General features: G+C 35.3%; 3 protein-coding genes across 3 annotated transcripts; 1 reads left to right on the top strand and 2 right to left on the bottom strand.

The window, feature by feature from the left end:
• Nucleotides 1-2,538: 2,538 nt before the first annotated feature.
• LOC114287542 (alkaline/neutral invertase E, chloroplastic) lies at nt 2,539-10,953 on the top strand. Its single transcript, XM_028230921.2, has 7 exons — nt 2,539-2,790; nt 4,037-4,805; nt 6,375-6,540; nt 6,636-6,847; nt 7,811-8,304; nt 8,403-8,451; nt 10,272-10,953. Exons 2-7 carry the CDS (start codon nt 4,119-4,121, stop codon nt 10,596-10,598), a joined length of 1,935 nt encoding a protein of 644 aa, XP_028086722.2. The 5' UTR covers nt 2,539-2,790; nt 4,037-4,118; the 3' UTR covers nt 10,599-10,953.
• A 918-nt stretch (nt 10,954-11,871) lies between these two features.
• Nucleotides 11,872-15,263, bottom strand: LOC114287543 (uncharacterized). Its single transcript, XM_028230922.2, has 5 exons — nt 14,448-15,263; nt 13,666-13,801; nt 13,401-13,468; nt 13,240-13,326; nt 11,872-12,083 (listed from the first exon to the last, which is right to left on the bottom strand). The coding sequence occupies exons 1-5, from the start codon at nt 14,877-14,879 to the stop codon at nt 12,003-12,005; spliced, it is 804 nt and encodes a 267-aa protein (XP_028086723.2). The 5' UTR covers nt 14,880-15,263; the 3' UTR covers nt 11,872-12,002.
• Nucleotides 15,264-16,279: 1,016 nt separating this feature from the next.
• Nucleotides 16,280-22,023, bottom strand: LOC114287541 (serine/threonine-protein kinase D6PKL1). Its single transcript, XM_028230920.2, has 3 exons — nt 21,636-22,023; nt 18,451-20,227; nt 16,280-17,326 (listed from the first exon to the last, which is right to left on the bottom strand). Exons 2-3 carry the CDS (start codon nt 20,076-20,078, stop codon nt 16,504-16,506), a joined length of 2,451 nt encoding a protein of 816 aa, XP_028086721.2. The 5' UTR covers nt 20,079-20,227; nt 21,636-22,023; the 3' UTR covers nt 16,280-16,503.
• Between the last annotated feature and the right edge of the window lie 548 nt (nt 22,024-22,571).

The following is a 22,571-nucleotide window of genomic DNA, read 5'->3' on the forward strand; positions in this document are numbered from 1 at the left end:
TCTTCTATACCCAGAAGTGTTCGGGTCGAGTGAGAATTTAGTAGCAAAACCGACCCAGACCGACCCGTGCACAGCCCTAGGGGGGTCAGTTTTACTTTACGAAAATAGACAATTGGTTTAGATTGAAAACAAGTAAAAAAGTTAGGCTTTAAATTGCCATGAAATTTTTTTTAATAAATATTTTAAATTGCTCTTTTTTATTTTATTTTATTTTTAGCTAGGCGTTCATGATTTAGCTATTGGAATGGGATAATATTCCTTCTTGACTTCTTTTTACGATGTAAAATACACACAACCTCCAATTTCTCTCTACACTTGTATGATCATCGTGTAAATGAAGCCTAAAATTTATCAAATACAGACATATTCTTCGATTGATTCTACATTAAACCTGTATAAATCGCATAGATGTATACCTACACAACGTAATTGGATGGAGATCACAATATCAAAAAATAAATAAAACCCTAAGAAATCTAGATCTAATCGGGTGAATAATCACATGAAACAAATATCCTTACATACAGAAATGCACATATACCTATATGTATGTATATGCGGCGATGGAGACCCCTACCTTTGAATTAGGGTTTGAAATGTGTGTGTGTGTGTGTGTGTGTGTGTGAGAGAGAGAGAGAGAGAGAGAGAGAGAGAGAGAGGACTTACGTGAACGTGAGCGAGAGTTGAGAGTTGAGAGTTGAGGGCCGAGAAGAGAGAAAGTGGATCGGAGTGTTGGTTAACAGAACGTTTGGTGATTGGAATTTGAAGGAGGAAATGTAGAGGTGAAAAGGGGTTGGGGGGGTATGATCCTGTGAGGTGAGTTTTTGTACGGTAATCTCGTCTCGAATCAGGGGGTGCCTGTGACTTGCCATCTCATCATTGTTAAGGTACTTTGGGCCCTTGCATTGGTGGGGTGGGGTCATTTTTTTACTTGATTTTGCTTTTATTTTTAAATTTATATTTTTTTTAATTTTATTTAATTTTTGGTAAAAAAAAATACGACAAATTACCAAATAAATAAATAAATAATTGAAAGGTTTTGCGTGTTTTTTAATTTAAATATTAGGAATTAAAATCTTGATGTTATTTTCGTGTCACAATTTAGATTTTTCGTTCATCTTCATTTGATTAAACTAACAGAAATCTAAGTAAAATTTTCAAATTCAAACTTATATGTTTAAGTCATTATATCTCTCTGGTCATAGTTTCATTTTGTCTCATTTTCACTTCGTTCTTATGGTCTAATTTTGATTTCACATTCTTTTATCTCTTTTTGCTTGCTGTTGAAGTTTCGAAAATTAGCCAAAAATAAGTTTTTTCTTTTTAATACTAGATTTAAACTCACATATTTAAACTCTTATATCTCTCTCATTGTAACTTTGCTTTGCATCATTTTCGAGTCGTTAGATTCATCTCATGGCTTATTTTTCATTACACCCCTCATATGTCTTGTTCCACCTCTTTTTGCATACCGTTAGAGCTTTGAAAGTTGGCAAAAATAAGTTTTTTTTTTTTTTTTTATATTCAAACCCCTATTTCAAACTCTTATATTTCTCTCGCCGTGAATTTATTTCGTCTCATTTTCACATTGTTGGATTCATCTCATGCCCTAATTTTTATTTTACCCCTCATAATTTTTTTTCCATCTATTTTTGTATGGTGTCAGAGCTCCAAAAATTGACAAAGAATAAATTTTTTCTAAATAATATATTTATTATATAATTTAAATAAAGACAAACGAATCAATTTTTTTCGAATTTGAACTCAACTCATTTAGGGTTGGTTTGGGATGTCCTAAAAAAGTGCATTTTTTGACTTATTGGTGGGTTTAGGTTAGGTTTGGGTTGGGTTTGATGTGATGTGTTAGAGAGGTGATGTGATTTAAATAAGATGATGTGACTTAAATAAGATAGTGACTTTTTGACTTTTTGACTTATTTAGGGTTGTTTTGGGAAGTTGGTTAAAAGTGACTTTTTGGCTTTTAACCAAGCTTTTGGCTTTTTTAGACAAATGATTTGGGAAGTTGGTAAAAAGTGACTTTTGACTTTTTTTATTAATATTTGTTTATGATGTCAAATCATAATAAAATGACTAAACTACCTCCATTTATTTAAAATATTTACAACTGAACCTATGTAACACATTGTGACCCATGAGGGGTAAAATTGTAATTGTACCGTTGGCTAAAAACCAACTTGCCAAATGAAAAAAAAGCCAAAAAAGCCAACTTTTGGCTTTTACTACTAACCAAAAAAAGTGACTTTTAGCCTAGTTTCCAAAATAGCCCTTAGTACATGCCAAACTAGCCCTTAGTAAACGAGCAGAATTGAGTCTTTAATAAGTCTAATAAGTCGAGCTGGCCAGCTTGCGAATAACTTGATTCATTTGTAATCCTAATCGAGGCTCATATCATTTGATGGGTACAAATAAAAAATTAATTTATATAATATTATGGAAACATAATATTTTTATTTTTATTTTTATGAGTAACATTTTGATTCTATTTATTTTTTCGTCGTATTTCTCCCCTAAAAAATGGTGCGCACACAATTACAGGCCCACGTGTCGCGGACTCACAAGAAACGGATGAGACCCACTACCCACGAGCCATTTAGCTTTTCTTCCTCGTCGGAACTCTTAGAATTCCGTCTCAGCCACAGCCCCTCCTCCGCCGCCATCTCTCTCTCTCTCTCTCTCTCTCTATACACTCTGTATCTCTATATACCTTTCTTTGGAAACACAAAAACTAAACCCTCCCTTTGATTTCAATACAAAGAACTGATAACTCAGGTCAGCAATTCTCAACTCCACTTGTTTGGTTCCCGAGAATTTGCAGGAGCGAAAAATTTAATTTGATACTGTAACAATTTTACTTGCTAGCTAGATTGATCAACTTAATTAGTCTTGAATTGGATTACTCACCTACATCTACTTGTTAATATATATATCCCTTTATTTTTTTCATTTTTTCATTTTTTTTTTTGTTCAAGGCTTTATCAGTTTGACCTGTGTTGTTGTGTGGTTGTTGTTGGTATTTGAAACACAAAAAAAATGAGTCCAGTATTGTGGCGTTCTTGTATGCTGTTTAGCCTGTTTTTCATTGTGTAAGATGCACAGATTTGTACCAGTCTGTTACAATCTCACATCGGAACAAAATAGGCTTGGCCTATGTAAATAAAAGTCCGCTTTTCAATAAGTTTTTATCATTTGGAATCATAGCTAGCCACCATATATCGAGTACAGGATAGGATGGGTACAATTGTGGTTCAAGTCACTTAGGGGTGACTTGTAGGCTGGATAAAAGATAACCCATTGAGATACTGGAGCGTTTGGTATAGATTCTAAGAGGTGATTATAATTTATTTTAATTTGGGAGTCTGTATCGGATTATTTGATGAAGCTATTCTACTTATAACTTATTAGGCAGAAATAACTTAAATAAATTGAAAAAAACTAATTATTTATAAGCGGGGAAGAGCTACTTTTAGCTTCTATTTTTTTATTATCAGATTTTAATTTTAAAAAAAGCGCTACCAAACAGGGCCAATGAATTCTGATAGGCCAGTGAATCCTCCAGAATGGAAAGGGCTATGTTATGAGGTGTTTTGTATTTAGTGTACAGTGTACACTAAAGAGTCCTGTAACTCAAGGTGCTTTTTTTGTAGGCACCCCGTCGAACCGCGTATGTCCTGTGTTTTTTGTTTTTTGTTTTTTGTTTTTTGTTTGTGCTTGTTCTTTTGTTTACTACTTTATTGTGTGATTGAAATCATGATTTTGCACAACAGGCTACCATTGAATGACTTGATTTTGTAAATATAAGCTTTTTGGACACTCTCCCTTGCAAACCGGTTTTCAAGGGTGAGGTCTACCTAAGGCACTGTATTTCAGTCCTAGTGGAAATGATTTTGGATTGTGGGCTTCATTCATCGATTCATGTATTAAAGCACACAACACAACAGTATTTTGATTTTTGGTCTTTTATCTGGTATGCCAGTTTGAAAACTGAATATCTTTGATTTTTTTTTTTGTTTTAAAGCCTGTCATAGGTGCACCGTGCACTGATTAAACCAAGAGCTGCCCTCATATTTGTTGAGCTGAAGCTGATTAATATTGTGACAATGGGCACTTCAGAAGCAATTGTACAAGTTCTATCAGGGGCTGTGCCTCACCTGTTTGATTCAGATCCATGTTTTGTAAAGTCAAACTTGTTGCTTTCTTTTAAATACCATGTAAATAGTAGAAGGAAAAGAGGTTTGGAGGTAATACAAAGGGTGAATTGTTCAAGAAAATTAACCAATTGCATGAGGATCTATGCACTTGATGGCGTACATGGTATTTCCCATGGAAAGACTAGAAATGACCGTTTGGAGTCCCTGAGCTGCAAATGTCAACAGGCTGGAGGTGTGAGTGCAGTAACTGAAGAAGATGGACAAGGAACTGTGATTAATGGCACTGGTCGTGTTTGGAACAGTAAAAAAGATGAGGTGATTCAACAGTTGAAACATGAAAGTGGGGGTCTTGCAGCTGTTAGCAAGTTAAAAACAGCGGGAGCAATTAATGATACACCGAACAGGGTTGGTGTAGATTCCATGGAGGATGAAGCATGGAATCTATTACGAGCATCGGTTGTGTATTATTGTAGCAACCCTATTGGAACTATTGCTGCCAATGATCCTACGGACTCTACTATTCTGAACTATGATCAAGTCTTTATTCGTGATTTCATTCCTTCTGGGATTGCTTTCTTATTGAAGGGAGAGTATGATATTGTAAGAAATTTCATCCTTTACACCCTTCAGTTGCAGGTAATGCAATGTCTCTTATCAAATTCTCCATGTAATAATCACCATTATTTATTTGCATCACAGTGATAAATGTTTCTATGATGATTGAAAAATCCAACTTCTTTATGGTAAGGAAAGCTACAAGTCTCTTATTATCAAATAAATGTTTCTCTCCCATGCAACTATTTTACCCCTTGTTTTTGTACTTGCACCCCAAAATAATAGTTGTCAATGCTGACATTTGGCGAAAGTCTATTCCAATCGAAAATTTGCCATTCTCTTCCCAAATTGTTCGTTCAACAGGGGAATTAAGCCCCTAGCATAAAGGTTAATGGTCCAACTAGAGACCACAGCCTTCAAGGTCAGTGGTTCTCAATTGTTCCCATGCCCATTCTTGTTACAGCCCATTTTATATATCTATACTAATATATAAAGGCACTACACCAGTTGGTGTTCCCTTAGTTTTGAATTGTGTATATTTGGTGTTCCCTATGTATTGACGTTGTGTAGATATTTTTTTGTTTTTCCAAGATGTCCCTTGTTTTAAAATCTACTTTTTGAAATTTTGTTATTCATTATTTTTGAGTGCCAAAAATGAGAACACATGATTCCCATGTTTCCTCCACATTCTATACATCTTTGAACTACTCCTTTTTACGGTTTTTACTTTTAAGAAACCTTAGGATTCTATCTTCGATTTCATCCGTAAACGGAAAGCTGCTACCATTAGCAGTTATTTAAATCCTTGACGACTTTACCTGAGGTTCCCATCTATATCCAGTTTGCAACCAAAACCAGGTTGCTTTGTACTGACAGCCAATGCAGATCAGGTGACAAAGACAAACGGTATTTTATATCCTCTTTCTGTATCTATAGTTCCCAATAAGAGATTGTTCGTAAAATCAGCTACCTGATTTTCCAATGGGGTGAGTTTTCACATATATAAGTAATTCTTTGAGGGTACCAACTACCAGGGAGTTGTTTTGGCATTTATTTATAATATTGGAAATATCCTTAACACCATTCTAACTTCCAAATTTCAACCACTCTCACTTAAGAATTCTCTGGTGTGCATCCCAAATCAATCGATTAAAAGCTCAATGCCATTGTTCCTTTTTCAGATTCCACACAGCCTCTCTTGATGTTTATCTGCATACATATTCCAATGTCATCAATGCATTTCACTCAGATTTCTGAGAAGGTTTACACACAATTATTAACACTTGTTTTAACAGAACACCAAGTAGTGAGTTATCAACACAAATATGACCAATGTGTGAAGAAAAGATTAAGGAGAAATGGGGCACTCCGGATCAATGACTTCCTTGATTTTGTTTCGTGGTCAGATTAGCATTTGTGGGATATTATGTTTGCATTTTTCTTTTGACTAAATGTTAGGCCTTTCTAGAGTTTGGTTAGTTAATAAATTCCTTTGGAATATGTGAATGGATAATGGGAACTTCACTTGTGCAAGGCTTCCCTTGGAAGTACAAACCTTGTTAGCATCGGTGACTTAGTGATATTTAGTGTCTATCTTTAATTATATTCTTATCTTTTTGGGTTGATGAATATCTGATAATGTCTTGACAGAGCTGGGAGAAAACCATGGACTGCTATAGTCCTGGTCAAGGATTAATGCCTGCCAGTTTCAAGGTGCGCACACTTCCACTTGATGGTGATGATTCTGCTACTGAAGAAGTTCTGGATCCTGATTTTGGTGAGGCGGCAATTGGTCGTGTTGCACCAGTTGATTCTGGTAAGTTCATGACGTTCAAGGAGTTATCTTGCATAAATTGAATCAGGTTTTATGTGTATCTGCGATATCTCGACAACTTACAAGTTGTCTTTCAGGTTTGTGGTGGATTATCTTGTTGCGAGCATATGGAAAATGCTCTGGAGACCTTTTAGTTCAGGAGAGGATTGATGTGCAAACTGGAATTAAAATGATATTGAAGCTATGTCTTGCTGATGGTTTTGATATGTTTCCGACATTATTAGTGACGGATGGTTCTTGCATGATTGATCGCCGTATGGGAATTCATGGCCATCCTTTGGAAATTCAGGTAAGTATATTTTTCTTCTATTTAACTATTCATCTGTACTCTCTTTCTGTTTCCCCTCTCTTATTTGCTTGGATAACTTTGAGAAGGCCAATAAAAATGGAATTTGCACGTTTTTAATTTTTTCCTTCAATGTGCTTACTATGTATGGATTCATTTAGAGTTTGATAGCGTAATACATCTCTGATATTTAAGCCTTTTTAATGTGTTAATATTTTTTGATGTGTTGTAGGAGGAAAATCAATAAAGAAAAGAAACATAGGAATGAGAGAAACCTTTGTTACATACTTATTTACTTATAATTCAAGGGTCATACTGTTGCTACTACACACATTTGAGGGAACAATAAATTTTATTACATTGTTTTGGTCAGAATATAATTGCACTGTAAAATGCTTCTCCATATTAAGGGCTTATGCTTTCAACTGTGACTTTCCCACATGACTGAATTCCACCACTTGTTCTAGCTGCATTAGATGAAATTCCTCAACTCTAATTTCAGTGGAGGTTAGCAAGACTTTACCAGAGTAGTGAGTACTATGTGCATTTGACAGAACTTCCAAGGTTGTCCTCAGTCAACAATGCTACCTTCATTGCTGATCAAAAAAAAAAAAAAAACAATGCTACCTTTGTAAGGACATGCGTGGAGGTGCTAAACTAACATTTTTCTGCTGTGCTGCAAACAGAAAGTTCAAAAAAAGAAAGAAAAAAAAGAACTCGGAAAGTTTGCAAGCTATTGCTGTCACTAGATTTATGAACCTAAATGGAAATGAGAAGTTCAGACTAAACTGTAAGATGAGATTAGAACTGTCAGAGTGCATTAAATTGCAAAGGCATGTGATCTTTAGGTTCAGAAGCCATTTGTACCTGTATGTTGTGTTAAAATAAGTTGAGGCTTATTTGAGCATCTTCTCATCATTTCATAAGAAAGATGCCTTTTGCAAATGATGTTACATGTTCGTGCAGGCATTGTTTTATTCAGCATTACTTTGTGCTCGTGAGATGCTTGCTCCTGAGGATGCATCTGCTGACCTTATCAGGGCGCTTAACAACCGTCTAGTTGCATTATCATTTCACATAAGGGAGTATTACTGGACCGATATGAGTAAACTCAATGAAATCTACCGCTACAAGACTGAGGAATATTCATATGATGCAGTCAACAAGTTCAATATCTACCCAGATCAGATTCCTCCGTGGCTAGTGGAATGGATGCCTAATAAGGGAGGCTATTTGATTGGAAATCTGCAGCCAGCTCACATGGACTTCCGTTTCTTCTCTCTAGGAAATTTGTGGTCTATTGTAAGCAGTCTTGCAACCGATGATCAGTCGCATGCCATATTGGATCTTATTGAAGCAAAATGGGCAGACTTAGTAGTTGATATGCCGTTGAAGATAGTTTATCCTGCTCTTGAGGGCCAGGAGTGGCGAATTATTACAGGAAGTGATCCAAAAAACACGTAATGATATTTTTTTTAATGGCTTCAATGTTCATTCCCATTCTTGATTTTGGCATCTGTTTCTATGTCCAACTTCTTAATTATGCTTTTTAATGCAGGCCTTGGTCTTACCACAATGGAGGTTCCTGGCCAACTTTACTGTGGCAGGTTAGTTTGATGTTTGTGAACTTTTTATGGTTTATTGCGATCACTGTGCTGGAGCTTAATTCCAAAGCACATAGTGACTTAAAAATGACACCTCATTTTGAAACCTGACTCTGTAATACAACTTTTTGTTGATGACTTCCTAAGATTATGTTTTGAGGTGCTGCTAAATCAGCTGTATTCACATTGAGTGAATGCTGCTGCATAAAACATGAGTGTCATTGCATCGCTTAGGGCTTTTGCATATATGCTGCTATGAGCTGTAATTTATTCTGCATCGTTGTTATGTATGTGCCGTTGCATAAAAAATGTATCCTTGATATCGCACAAGGCTTCCGGAATATGGCCACTTACATTTCACTTATATTCTTTTTGATGTGTTGTTATGTTTACGTACTCTAGACAATGAATGTGTTTGAACTTGAACTTTGTAATTTCAGAACATCCTTATTTATGTTTAATTAAATATATTTTTCAGTATTGATCTTCTCAATATCGATACAAGAATATTTTCCTAGGTGAATCTGTATCTGGGATGAATACCTGGATTACTCATTTGGATATATCATTGATGACTTAGTCTTTATTGCTCTTTCGCTGTTGTAGAGATCCTTACATATAATGGCATCCACTCCTCCTTTTGGCCCGACTTTTAGGCCCTCTTAATTTTTCTCTTATAGGTCTTTGTGGGTTACATAAGATAAGTACTATAACCTTGGACATCCGATTAACCTTGCCCTACGTTCGCTTTCTGGAACTCCTAGCTTCCCTATTCCCTAACCTCATGTAGCTTGGTATGTCCTCTAAACATTGGGGGCAGATGTTTGTACAACTCATGAATTTTACATTTTGACATGGTTATGTTAATTTATTTACAAAGAAATAAAGAAAAAAGGATTGATGTTTCATATACGAATGATTAGAAATTTGGAATGCTTGCTTAGTTTTGACAGTTACTTGCTTCTGCCCATAGAAAGCTGTTTCTCTGAGATATTGTACTTATTCCTTCATACTAGATTCAATGTCGGTGCTCAATGTAGGATTCACTTTTAGGTGGATCTTTCAATGATGGGAGCACACCCTCAAAGATTCTTTTCCTCATCTTTTTATGTCTAGACTACAAACCTTGAAATCTCATTTTGTAGTCCTGGGTTATTACTTATCATGAGAAGTTGGGGATTTCCATTCATTAAAACTCTTGTTGATTGTGAATGTAATGAGCTGTTGCCCTTATTTGTCGAGATCTAATCTAGTCTTAGACAGAAATGTTTTTCCTTTAGAGAGCATTTGTCCAGTGAACCACCGACTATTCATTTCTTGCTTGAGACCTCATTTGGAGGTTTCTGTTATAGCTTTGTGCTGTCACAAGCACTGTTTGGTTTGTAGGAAGTTCAAAATCTTTGATGGAATGGAATCCCAAAACAGAAGATTTCAGAAGGATTGAATTCCTTGCTCATGGTTGGGTTTTCATTTGTAAGGAGTTCTAAAATGTGCCCGTGTCTCTGATTTTTTCAATGCTAATTTTTATGACTATTCAGTGGAGAAAAGTGTTCATTTCCAAGGACTTTTGGGTTGGATTTACTTGGGTTTTGTTATAGTTCAGGGTTGGTAGGGTTGGACTTTGGTGCTGAATTAATATATATTTTTGTGCAATTTTATTCAAAGTGGAAAAGTTTCATAAACGCTGGTTGTCGCTTGTTGAAGGTTACTGTAAAACATGGTGGAGCTTACAAAACACACAGGGTTGCTATACAAAGCCCTGCTAATTTAGGTTTTGCGAATTGAAAATGTTGTTTTCTAACATTTTTGTGCACTTGTTTCAGCTCACTGTGGCATGCATAAAGATGAACAGACCATGGATTGCTGAAAATGCCATCAAGACAGCTGAGAGACGCATATCTAGAGACAAGTGGCCTGAGTATTACGACACCAAGCGAGCAAGATTCATCGGAAAACAGGCACGCCTCTTTCAAACGTGGTCGATTGCAGGGTATCTTGTGTCGAAGCTCCTCCTTGCCAACCCAGATGCAGCAAAGATTCTAATAAATGTAGAGGATACAGAGCTTGTGAATGCCTTTTCTTGCATGCTCAGTTCCAACCCAAGGAGGAAGCGTTCCCGGAAAGGATTGAAACAGAGCTACATTGTGTGAAAAACTAATATTCCAACCACAATACTAGGTGAAATAGGAGATAATGCACTGTTATAGGGTTAATTATAGGAGACTGTTAATCTTGTATATCGATTCTTGTGGCATAGTCATTGTATCTTTTGGGCAGCCCTATTGCTGGAGCGATCATGACTTTTTTTGTGAAAGGACAGAACTGCCCTCAAAGAAAATATGTTCGCATAACATTCTTCACACGAAATCGTCTTGTTCAAAGCCATGGCTACCCTACCAATAGAGGTACTCATTTTTTTTTATAAAAAATTTTAGGCGAGTTACAAGCATTGTATCTGTCTTGCTTCTTATATGCAGTATGTTAAAAGAAATTATTGTGGACAAACTATTGGTAGCATCTTAGTCTTTTTGCCACCTGATCATGAGTTGAGTTCTAACAGCTTAGTAAGTTAAAGTTTGGCTTGAAAACTGTTGTTAAATGTAATTTGTTTACATAATGAAATGATCTCAAAAGAGTTTTAACAATTCTAACACAATTCGAGCTGGAATACTTTGGTTTGTTTACAGCCTTGTTACCTGCAAGCTGGACAAAAGATTTGCAGACTCCAGTAATCTAGAATTGAGCGGTTCCTTAGGTCATGTTTATTTGAGTAGATTGAACTAATATTTCTAAAATTGTTAGTCTTGGAATTATTAATCTCTGTAAATTGTGTATCATTTTTCATGTTTGGATTGGCATAGGATTATGGGAAGGAATTGACAAAATTTTATCAATTTTCTAATTTAGTCAATTTGTTCAAACCTCTGCTTAATCCCCCCATATAGGATATATCATGTCCGGTAGACTATTCCAGGCCCAATTTTCTTAGCTAAGCTCTCTTAATCTCCCATTGCCAGGGTGGACTTAGTCTGGATTACAATTTTCTTATTCAAACATGAGACTATGCATTTTGTTAGACTATTAATCCAATCCCAAAGCCATGTCCCTCAAACAAACATGGCATTAGTTAACAAAATAAGAATATTGCAGAGGCTATTTCTGTATGAAAATGGAAACTTTTTTTTTTTTGGGCCCAGTTTATGGAAATCAAGTGAATTAGTCTTTCTAAGATCTGATCACTGACCTTGAAGAACAAGAGGCTCATAGAGAAATGATAAAGAAATCTTCCATCCAAGTTTTTTGCAACTCTCATAATCAGCTCATTAATGAAAAATCATGTGGTGCAATAGGGTACATACTAAATTACACTCGAGAATTCTGTTGTTCTAGTAACTTACAAAAACAAACGGATTACAAGCATGACTGCAACAGATTTAAGTCGACTGTGGATTTGAACGCTACGAACAGAAATGGGTGACATACTCTGTGCATTGTCCAGAAAATTATATTCATCATTGAACAGGAGCCTAGAAAATTGAATCAATTGGCTTCCATTAAGAATCCAAAATGAGATTGTTCTCTGCCAAAATGCTGCCTAACAGTGATTCGCAAGCATCTTCTAGCAAATCCAAAACCTGTCATGAAATTATATTGGTGAGGATGAGCATCACCAACAAAGAAAAGTATATTTTTTTATTCTTCTATATGATCACTATCTAAATCCTAACCCTAACCCTAAACTCTAAAACCCTTTTAAATACTTGCACTCCATATTGTGGATTGATCGAAAATGTCATTGCAAAAGTCAAAATGGAAAGCCAGTAGAGCAAACTTTGAAATTATATTACAATCATAAATTTGGTGGGATATGCATAGATCACTTGTGAATCTTGGGATGACTCTGGTGTCATCAATGATATTATGAGTAATTAAATCTAGCAATAGAGAAATTTCATAAGAAAACAAGAGAAGGATTTAGTCTTTTGTTGCCAGAGGCATCAGGTAGCTAAGATAATATGCTTATTGAGTGGCTAAAATATGATGGAAGAGTGACAATAGCTGAAATGATAGATCAGAAATGAATGCAGCAGAGAGACAGAAAAGGCATGATCGAACAAGTAACAGCGCTTGGGAACGCAGATTAAGATGGCTAACTCCTAAGAATGGGTAAGATTGGGACACAAAAGTTTCACAAGGCACACATAGAAGGTTTATCAAAGACACAAGATCAGCTGATTAGGACATGGGACAAGAAAAACAACAAAACAACGAGGTAATTCACAATTTAATGAAAGATCCAATAGTAAATAAGATTTAACAACCAAAAATACAACAGTAAACAAGAACAAACACGAAAGATACTTTTATCTTCAGGGAAAGGCAGTTTCAGTAAAAAGTTCGTTTCAATTAAACAATTAAGATAAGTTGTATATATAAAATATGTTGTGTTGATTGTTTCTATAGATCAAATTCAACCAAAAATTGGAGTTTGAAACAGCTAGAGCAAGAACTAGTTACCGACCTTCCTGATTCTCATCAATTTGTCTTCAAGACGCTTTTTTTAAGAACAAAGAGAGACCAAAAAATAAAAAACTTCATCGAGTAAGAGGTATTCATATGCAATGGCCTGGCCTATTCATCGAGTAGGCATCAATTGCATTTTAAACAATCTAAGGTAAACAGTGCACGGAAAATTTCATTTTAATTTGCAACCATATTCAGCTTCGCTTTTATTGCTTCCAATATTTATATTAAGTACACTAATTTCGTAGGCCACATGTAATGTATTACCTTCTCAAAACCTTGTGGTCCACCATAGTAAGGATCAGGAACTTCAGTTTCATCATGCTTCTTACAGTACGAGCACATTAAATGAACCTGCGCAATCGACATATGATCAACCATCAAAACGATACTGGATTATATTATTACACCAATACCCTTCTACGAACCTTCTTATATGTATCGGCAGGTAAGGTCTCTCTAAAACTCCATCTCTCAAGAGCTCCAAGTATATCATCTACATCAACACCAACACCAACACCATTAAATTTGAACAAACAACAAATATAAATATACCCATAGATAATGTGTGATTTACACGAGCTAATGGACATATTAGAGAGTAGTATTTAATCCATTTCAAGACCAAACAAAGAAAGAATACAAAAGTTAAACAAAACCATAATTTGGTACACCTTATTCAAATAATCCCACCTTTGTTTTGCTTGTCCATTGCAAGAATGAGATCAAAATCTCTAAAATCAGCAGGCTGTATCGGCCTTGATATTGAAGTTATCTGGATTCCACGCCTTTTAGCAGCAGCCCTCATTCTTGGGTCTGCTTCGTTACCCTTCCAAACAACAACAACAACAATTGGAAGAAACCCAATATCAAATCGCAGTCTCTCACCACCAAATAGGAATTTATAGGAACACATTTTTAAACCCTAAGCGTATCTCAATCCTTACGCAAATCTAGACTCAAAACTTAAATTGAGTAGAAATCCATGAAAATTCTCTCGACTCCTTTACTCAGATTTATACCAAATTGAGTATTACACCAAATTTTACTCAAATCAAGAAGACCCATTTCCTTTCCTCAAATTTATATCCAATCCAAACTGACACTTGGACCCTTTTACCCAACTGACACTTGACCCTTTTACTCTAATTTGAGTTTTTCCATTAGGGTGCTTATATCAAATGAAGCTTTTTCCTCAAAACTTGTACTCAATTTGAGTAGAAGTATGAGGACCTAAAAATAGATTGTGTACCTCATGGTACCTGAAGTGTAACTCGTCAGAAACAATCTTGAACTTGAAATCAGGGCCCATTTTTATCTTTACTCAACAGCAACAACAATAATTGGAAGAAACCCAATATCAAATCACAGTTTCTCACCACCAAATATCAATTTATAGGAGCACATATGTAAACCTAACAAAAGAAATACAAGACATGATACATCCATATATATATATATGATAGATTGTGTACCTCATGGTAATTAATGGTGCCAGCAGAGTCAATCTTGAACTTGAAATCAAGGCCCTTTTTTTTGACCAAATCAGTGAAGACACCCTCAGCAGCTGGGCTTCTGCAGATGTTGCCAAGGCAAACAAAGAGGACTGAGAAGGGTTTGGTCTCTGCCTCTGCCTCTGCCTCTCCTGTGGTTGATGATGGAGTTGAAGAAGCCATTGGAGCTGTTATGATGGGTCTTTGTTGTCTGTGCCTGTTTTTCTGATTAGGGTATGAATTTAGCAGAGATGGGTATTGTTTTGGAGGAGGAACAAGAATGAGAAATGGGGGTTTGGGAGCGAGAAGAGAGGTGGGAGGAGAGTGGTTGTGGCAGAATGGTAAATATGGGGAGGATGGCAATCTACTAGTGTGCAGTGGCCTCATCATCATCATCATCATCATCATCGTCATCAGTTCTGTGAATTTGGAATTGGTTGAATCACTCTGGGGATTGTTATTATTTAAATATGGGATTTGTTGGGGTGTGGTGGTGGTGGTGGTGGTGGTGTTCTTGAGGTGGTTTGGTTTGCTTGATTTCCTTCAACTCGTGGGCAGAAGGTTTTTTTTTTTTTTTTTGTGGTGATATTTAGTGAATTTTTTTATGGAAAAATAACAAATTAATTTATGATTTAAAAAAAAAGAAAGGAGATTAATAGTAAAGTTTACAAATTTTAACTATTAAAATTATAAACTTTTCTATATATGTAATTATTTTGAAAAAATTAACCTGCTTATAATTTCTTCTTTTTTTTAAAATATATATAAAATTTATATATATTTAAAAAAAAAATTAGACTGTCTAGACTAAGAAAAACTTGAAAATAATAATAATAAAAAAGTTGGTAGAAAGTTCACCAGAATAAGTTGAGTTTTATGTAAAAGAGTTTAGCTTTTTTGAAAAATCGTTTGGACTTAGTAAGTTCATTTGAGACTAATTTCAACGATTTAAATTATTTATTTTTTAAGACTTATTGAATAGAATATTTATATAAAAAATCAAAATGATCAAATATCAGTAATTAAATATTTGAATAAATTTGTATTATAAAAAAAAAATAGCTATTCTTGAAATTGATTTGTTTTTGTTTTTGTTGAACCATTTTTAAATTTTTATTTTTTTTTGGATTTCAAGTTTAGATGAATTTAAAAGTAGCTTTTTGATTTTTATTTATCTATATATAAGTAACACATTTTGACTCAAAATTTTAAAAATATCACTTTAAATTAAAATAAACCTAAAAAACAGCATAACTTACAAGTTGCAATAAAAGAGTCTAAGAGTCCGTTTGAGAAGAGTTAAAGTGAATTTTTTTGACTATTTTAACCACAAAAGATAAAATAGACTATTTTAGCCACAAAAAACAAAACATTACATCCAACCCATAATCATTACACTCTTCTCTCACAAAAAAAATCAAAAAAATCAAAAAGTCAAAAAATTATTTTTATAAACCAATTGTGTTAAAAACCAAAAACGTTTTATAAGCCAAAAAACTATTTTTATAATGATCTTATAAAAAAAACAAAAAACTAAAATAGCCACAAACCAAATAGCCTAAATAGCCTATTTTTATAAGATCATTATTTATACTTTTCATGAAAATTGTGTCAGAACACAATTTGACATTTTCACAACCCCAATAATCTGCACCAATTAGGAATAGCATCACTCTTCTTAACTGGTGCACTTATTTTGTAACCATAAAATATGGATGATCTTATAATCTAATGTTTTTCACATCATTCCAAATTGTATCTATTTCTTTTAACCTTCTTTATGCTGGGAGCTTCATTCAATTTCAAACCATGTCTAGTGTCAAAAAGGCTTCTACAATTCAAGAAACACAAGTGTCATATTTTACATAAACTGAAAATCTTTTCCAACTTTTCAGTATCTAACTCTAACTTAAAAGTTACATGTACACTGTACGCTATATATATATATATATATTATATCAGTTACAAAGAAGATGAGAAATTTCATTTTGAAAATGAAATCAAACACCTTCTCTCCACCACATCTAAGTATTTCAAGCTAAAACATCTCAAACTCCAAATTCTCTTCCTTTTTCTGCAATGACAGGTCAGCAGTGACACTCCCAAAATCACAGCTCTTAGGCAGCTCAGGAGGTATTGCACACCGAATCAAAGCCCAGTTGAGGCCCTCGAAGAACATATGCTGCTTAATCTCAGCTGCCCCTTTTGCAGAACCCAACCGATTCTCAGGTTCCTTCACTAACAGCCCTCGGATCAAATCTCTAGTATGACAACTAACAACAGGGCTCACGGGAAACTTGAGGCTCCACGACACAACATTTGATAATGTGTCCTCGTTTCCACGTCCCTTGAAGGGTGTCTTACCGTACAATAGCTCATACAGGAAGACTCCAAAAGTCCACCAATCAACCGCGCTCCCATGACCCTCCCCTTTGATGATCTCCGGAGCCAAGTATTCATGGGTCCCAACAAAGGAATTGGATTGGGCACCAATAGGCTCGGCTATGAGCTGTGGCAGCGGGCTGACTTGGGCAGCGAGGTCAGGTTTGAGTTTTCGAGTTTTTGATGCAGTGGAGATGAGCCTAGGAGTAAAGCAAGGGACTTGCCAGGAAGGTTGGAGGCAAAAAGGGTCTATGCAGCTAGATTCTGTGCACGGACTCGAATCCTTTTTAGGGGACTCAACAACTGGTAATGATTTGAGCAACATAGGGTTAACGGCACATTTGATCGACGAGTCGAAATCTGAAAGCATGATGTGTCCGTCTTCCCGGATCATTATATTTTCAGGTTTTAAATCCCGATAGATAACACCAAGCATGTGTAGATACTCCAATGCTAGAAGCACTTCAGCAACATAAAACCTGCATGAAATTGAACCAGATAAAAGCTTGTTAGACGGGGCATAAGATAAATTTATGGATGAAACAAGCCAAATATCCGCTTTTGAATACATTGAAAAAACATCTATATTACACAGACCCTGAAAATGCTTCAGGTACCCAGGAAACTGTTACTGTATAGTAAGCTTAAGCTAGGAAAATCACAATTCAATGAGACAGGAGCCATGAAATGCACTCCCCTAACTTTGACCAATTAATTTTTATTTTTTATTTTTTTTTGTTCTTTTCACCCTTTCTTTACTGACTTGTTCCTGTGTTTTGCCTCAAATTTGCCCGCTAAAGATGACAATGCTTGCATTTAAAGGGGAAAATATTATCCAGCATGCACAATATATATAGGTACACATGGTCAGCAAATAATCATCTTGTATAACTGTCTAGGAAGGCTTTATGTGCCTCCTTAAAACCGTTCAGATGTAGAGGGGGTAAAAAGAGAATAAAAATAAAGACTTGAGAAAGGGGTGATAATGAACACGTGCAATGGTAATAGCCAATGAGGTTAATAAATAGAAGACAATAAAAAGTTAAACCCGAGATCCAACCGAAATCACAATGTCATTTTCCTTGTTCCTTAATGGGCCTCCTAAATCGTTTTTAGGTTTATGCTCTACTTTGGGAAAATATCCGCTCAAATTTCTATTTGCAAATAATGTACATTAATCAAATTCAAATTACTTTGATTTTCATTTTCCATGAGCCCAGGCTTTTTCCTGAAAGATGATATTTTGTGTAAATCACAGTGGCGTACTCCTTTCTTTCACATACATGTGGGACCTACAAAAGTGGAGCCTACATACTCGTGAGAGAAAGGGTTACACCATCATTCTACCCGTTACACAAAATACTTGATCTTTTCCCAAATGTGGCCTCCCCCCTCCCCCAGCAACAAACAACAAATAAAATATAAAAAAAAAAACATATTTCTTGTGAATTTTGGAGAGCATTCAACATCCTCTTTTTACGTGTGTCATTGTTTGATTCCGAAAAAGTATGACTAAATAATACACATAAACATCCCAAATAAGATAATTATGAATTGAGAGGAAAATACATATTATAAGTGATAAACCGCAACTTTAAATTACCTGGCTGCTTGTTCAGAGAAACTCTTGTTAGGTTGCTTTTGCTGGAGCACGTGCAGATCTCCACCTGGACAGTATTCCATAACCAAGCACGAGAATTTATCTGTTGTAAAATGGGCAAATAGTGTAGGAAGAAACGGATGATCCAGCATTTGTAGTATCTCTCTTTCAATTTGTGCCCTATGCATTTTCTTCTTGCTAGCCAAAAACTCATCGTTCATAATTTTCAAAGAAAATAGGCAATTCGTGCCAATTAGCTCAGCAAGGTAAACAGTCCCAATGTCCCCACTACCAAGTTTCTTGAGTAGCTTAAAGTGTCTCAAACCTAAGCTCCCATGCTGCTTCTGAACACAACGAATGGCTTCCCATCTCAAGTCTTTTGACATGTGCGGTCTATACCCAATACGGTTGGATCCAATTTGAGTGCTCTCCTCACTAATGCTTGTACTACTGCTACACTCACCAATGCTACTTTTTGAGCTTTGAGAGAACTCCCTCTTGTCTCGTGATCTTGATCTTTCATCGCCTTTCGAAACTACAGTTTTAGTTCTGTTACTAAAATTTGAATTCAAAACTGGTTTAGTACTTGAACTGACTTCACTGCTAACATTTACAATGCTTGATACCGTAGATGATTTGTCCTTATCGTTACTTCCATACTTCGAAGCACAGTTGGGTCCCTTGCAGACAGTTTTACTCATGCTAGGACCCAAATCATTATCTACCCCACCGCTACATTGATTGGAGCTGCTAGGGACAGAAGTTGAATCCTGCTTAATTTTCTTTTTAACAAAGATCTTGTTCCTGAAGACTGGTCTCATTATGTGTCGACTAGTGCTCGCAGATTTGATAACAATCTCACTAGCATTATTACCACTAGATAGAGAAGAATCAAAACGCAACTTGCCATTACGCTCCTTGTCTGTCTCGACTAGAGCTTCTTCAGTTGAGGCAGGAACAATCTCATCTAATGCCATCGGTTTCTCAATAGTGTGAGTCCTAGATGAGGAATGTGTCCGCTTTTCATTCTGCCCTAGCTCTGCCATTGAGATTTCAGACCCCCCACGAGTGGGCAAATGAGTAGAAGAGTGGGCACTTTGGTTCAATAATTCCACCTTGGGAAATCGCCCAAATTCAGACGTTTTGTCAGAAAAATTTGATGCACTTTCTTCCGGAACAAGGAAGATTTCCACTGCTCTATTCAACTTTTTGATAGTTCCAGCTTCTGATTCCCTTGACGAACCTTCTGGTTTTGATAACCGCTTCATAGCAGCCATCTCTGATGCCTGAGAGATGCATAACCCTCTCAATGCCTGCTTCAAACTCACAGGCTCTGAAAATCCAATACCAGAAGCTAAAGCTGAACCAGTTCTCATTGGTTTTTTCATGGCACTTTTCCGTAAATTGTCTTTTCCAACTTGCTTCAACAAACCGGAACTCCTACGATAAGTCCTTATGTCGATTGCCTCAAAAAGTTGATTAATATCGTCCTCAATGGAACATATTTGTCCAGGCTTTGGCATACGACGCTTTCCGGCATATTCATCCAATTTCCATTTCGAATCCAATTCTTCCATAGATTCAACAATTTCAGAAGTATCAGACAAAGTACCCATCTTTAGAGGATGCATCTAAAAGCATTTCTGGGAAAAAGATACCCATAAACCAACAAACATGCCACCTATCCTTCGAAGTCCGCAATCATAAAACATCCCAAAACTAAAAGGTCCACGATGATCTCAAGACTCCATCTAATATTCAGCATCCAAAATTCCAAATCCTGCCACAATTATTGAGTTTCAGATATAGTTACGTTAAGAGTCATATTTTTAATTCTTGAAAATATACTAAGATGCTCATACTCAATAGTAAAAAGTTGGATTCAATACGGATTTCCTCTCCATAGTTTTAGATATAGGAATGTTATAATTTAAACGTAAACTTCTTGTTGCAATTCTCAGCTATGCCATAATTTGAATGGTCCCGCAGTTCATGTCATTCAAGAGTCAAGACAATAAGATTGACAAAATACATATTAGAGACAATGCTAACACACAAGAAGAACTACCTCATATCTTTACAAGAAATTCAAGACCAGTTTTTATCCAAATCTTACACAGCAACTACCGACACCCAAATGAGAAGGCGACAAAAATTCTCAACCCAAAACCATCATCAGATTGCATGTTAACTATGATCTGGGTAACTTTTTACTACACTTATTTCAGGCATACTTTGTATCTTGATGCAACACATAAAAAGTCAAAATCAAGAAACTAATCTCAGTTTCACTTGTTAAAAAAAAAAAAAAACCACTAACCCCGGCTCCAAATTTGGATACTATACAGATTACTTTAACTGTCCTGATCCATAAATCATCCCACAACAATTCAAAGCAAAAGCAAAGAGTAAATCATCTCAATCCCTACTCTCTCTCTCTCTCTCTCATGAAAATTTAGAGGAAATATGGTTAAAAGCTTGATATGATATGAAACACTCCAATCCTTACTCTCTCTTTTTTTCTTTTTTTTTTTTCCATCAAATCTTTTTGAAAAATTCCAAACTCATCCTAAAAACCTGCTTTAACCATTTTTTTAAAAAAAAAAAGAAAGAAAACCATCTTCAATCCTCAATCTTTTTAAAATTTCATCAAATTTGAGTAAAATATGACAGATTGAAATTTGGTTAAAGATTTGGTTAATCTTGATTTGGTAAAAAATTGCATCTCCCCTGATTTGACAAAATGGTTGGAGCACACTTTTAGCCATTTTTTCATCAAATTTAAATTAAATGAAAAAATTGATGAAGGATAGGAGATGCCTTATAAACAGTAAACAAAAGAGTAGCAAATAAGCAAGCAAACTGGTGTACCAAAAGCTCTCTTTCTTTGGATCAGAATTCATGAAAATGGGGTATATCCCTAAAACAAAACCCAAAAAACACTTCCAAAACAGAGGGGGCGAAAAAAGAAAACTTTCAAAAAGTGGGTAAACAAAATAACAATAGAAATCGATCAAATTCAAAATCCAGAAAGATTCAAAACTAAACAAAAGATACATAGAAATCAATAGATGTTTGATCAAATTAAAATTCCAATAAATTAAAAAAAAGAAAAAAAAGGGTTGAACAAGAACAACAGCAAAGCTAGAAAGAAAGAAAGAAAGAGAAAACATAAATGAAAGTCTTACCCAAAACCAAGATCAGAACCACCCAAAAACACTGAGGCTGTCATCATGTAAGTGCTCCTTCCACCAACCGGTTGTTAAGTCTAGAAAGAAAGAAAGGAGGAAAGGAGTGTTTAGGGCACAAGAGAAGAGCGGCTGTGGAAGATTGAGGGGAGAGAGAGAGAGAGAGAGAGAGAGAGAGGAGTTGAAAATGGTTACGCTACAAATCACGAGAAGTCTCACTCCCTGTTCCTTAGCTCCTCTCTCTCTCTATAAATTGGCGGAAAAAGAGAGAGAGAGAAGCTTGGTAGGCATTACGGTGGAGCACCACCACCAGAGGCAAATATCTATCTATCGGATAGTTTGAGATACTGTCGAGGAAGGAAATTCATAATTTGATTTAATTTAGTTTAAGTTGATAGGCTTGAATTGATTTTTTTGAATATGCGGTTTGCTTTGGAATTGATGAATTAAAAGTTTATAATCTATGGTTTGATTTTGGATTGAACTTCACGATTTCGGATTGAAATTGATCTGAATCATATACAAATAATTTATATTTTTATTATACATTTTTCCCTATAGTATCTTCTCTTATTCTATATAAAATTTAAACTCAAATCCAAAATCGTATAATATTTTTTTTATTACTTTTATTTGTTAGTTTTTAGTTTTAATTTGTAATGGTCTAAATACTTATGGTGAAACAAGTTTTTTTTATAGTTATTTAAATTCTAAAACAGTATGTGGCTATTATAAGAAAACATGTTATTATTGTGAAATTAATATAGCGCTATGGCTATATTTTTATGAAATTAAAGTGTTATATATATATATATATATTTGTTATTTAATTATGTGAATCCGTGGTCCTAAACCAATCAAATCCATGTTTAAATGGATTGGTTCGGATTGGTTCCATGATTTAAACGGATTGGATTGGTTCTAATTTTTCAAGAA

The sequence above is a fragment of the Camellia sinensis genome, chromosome 12 (genome assembly GCF_055761805.1).
Source record: "Camellia sinensis isolate YWXY chromosome 12, ASM5576180v1, whole genome shotgun sequence".
Classification (NCBI taxonomy): domain Eukaryota; kingdom Viridiplantae; phylum Streptophyta; class Magnoliopsida; order Ericales; family Theaceae; genus Camellia; species Camellia sinensis.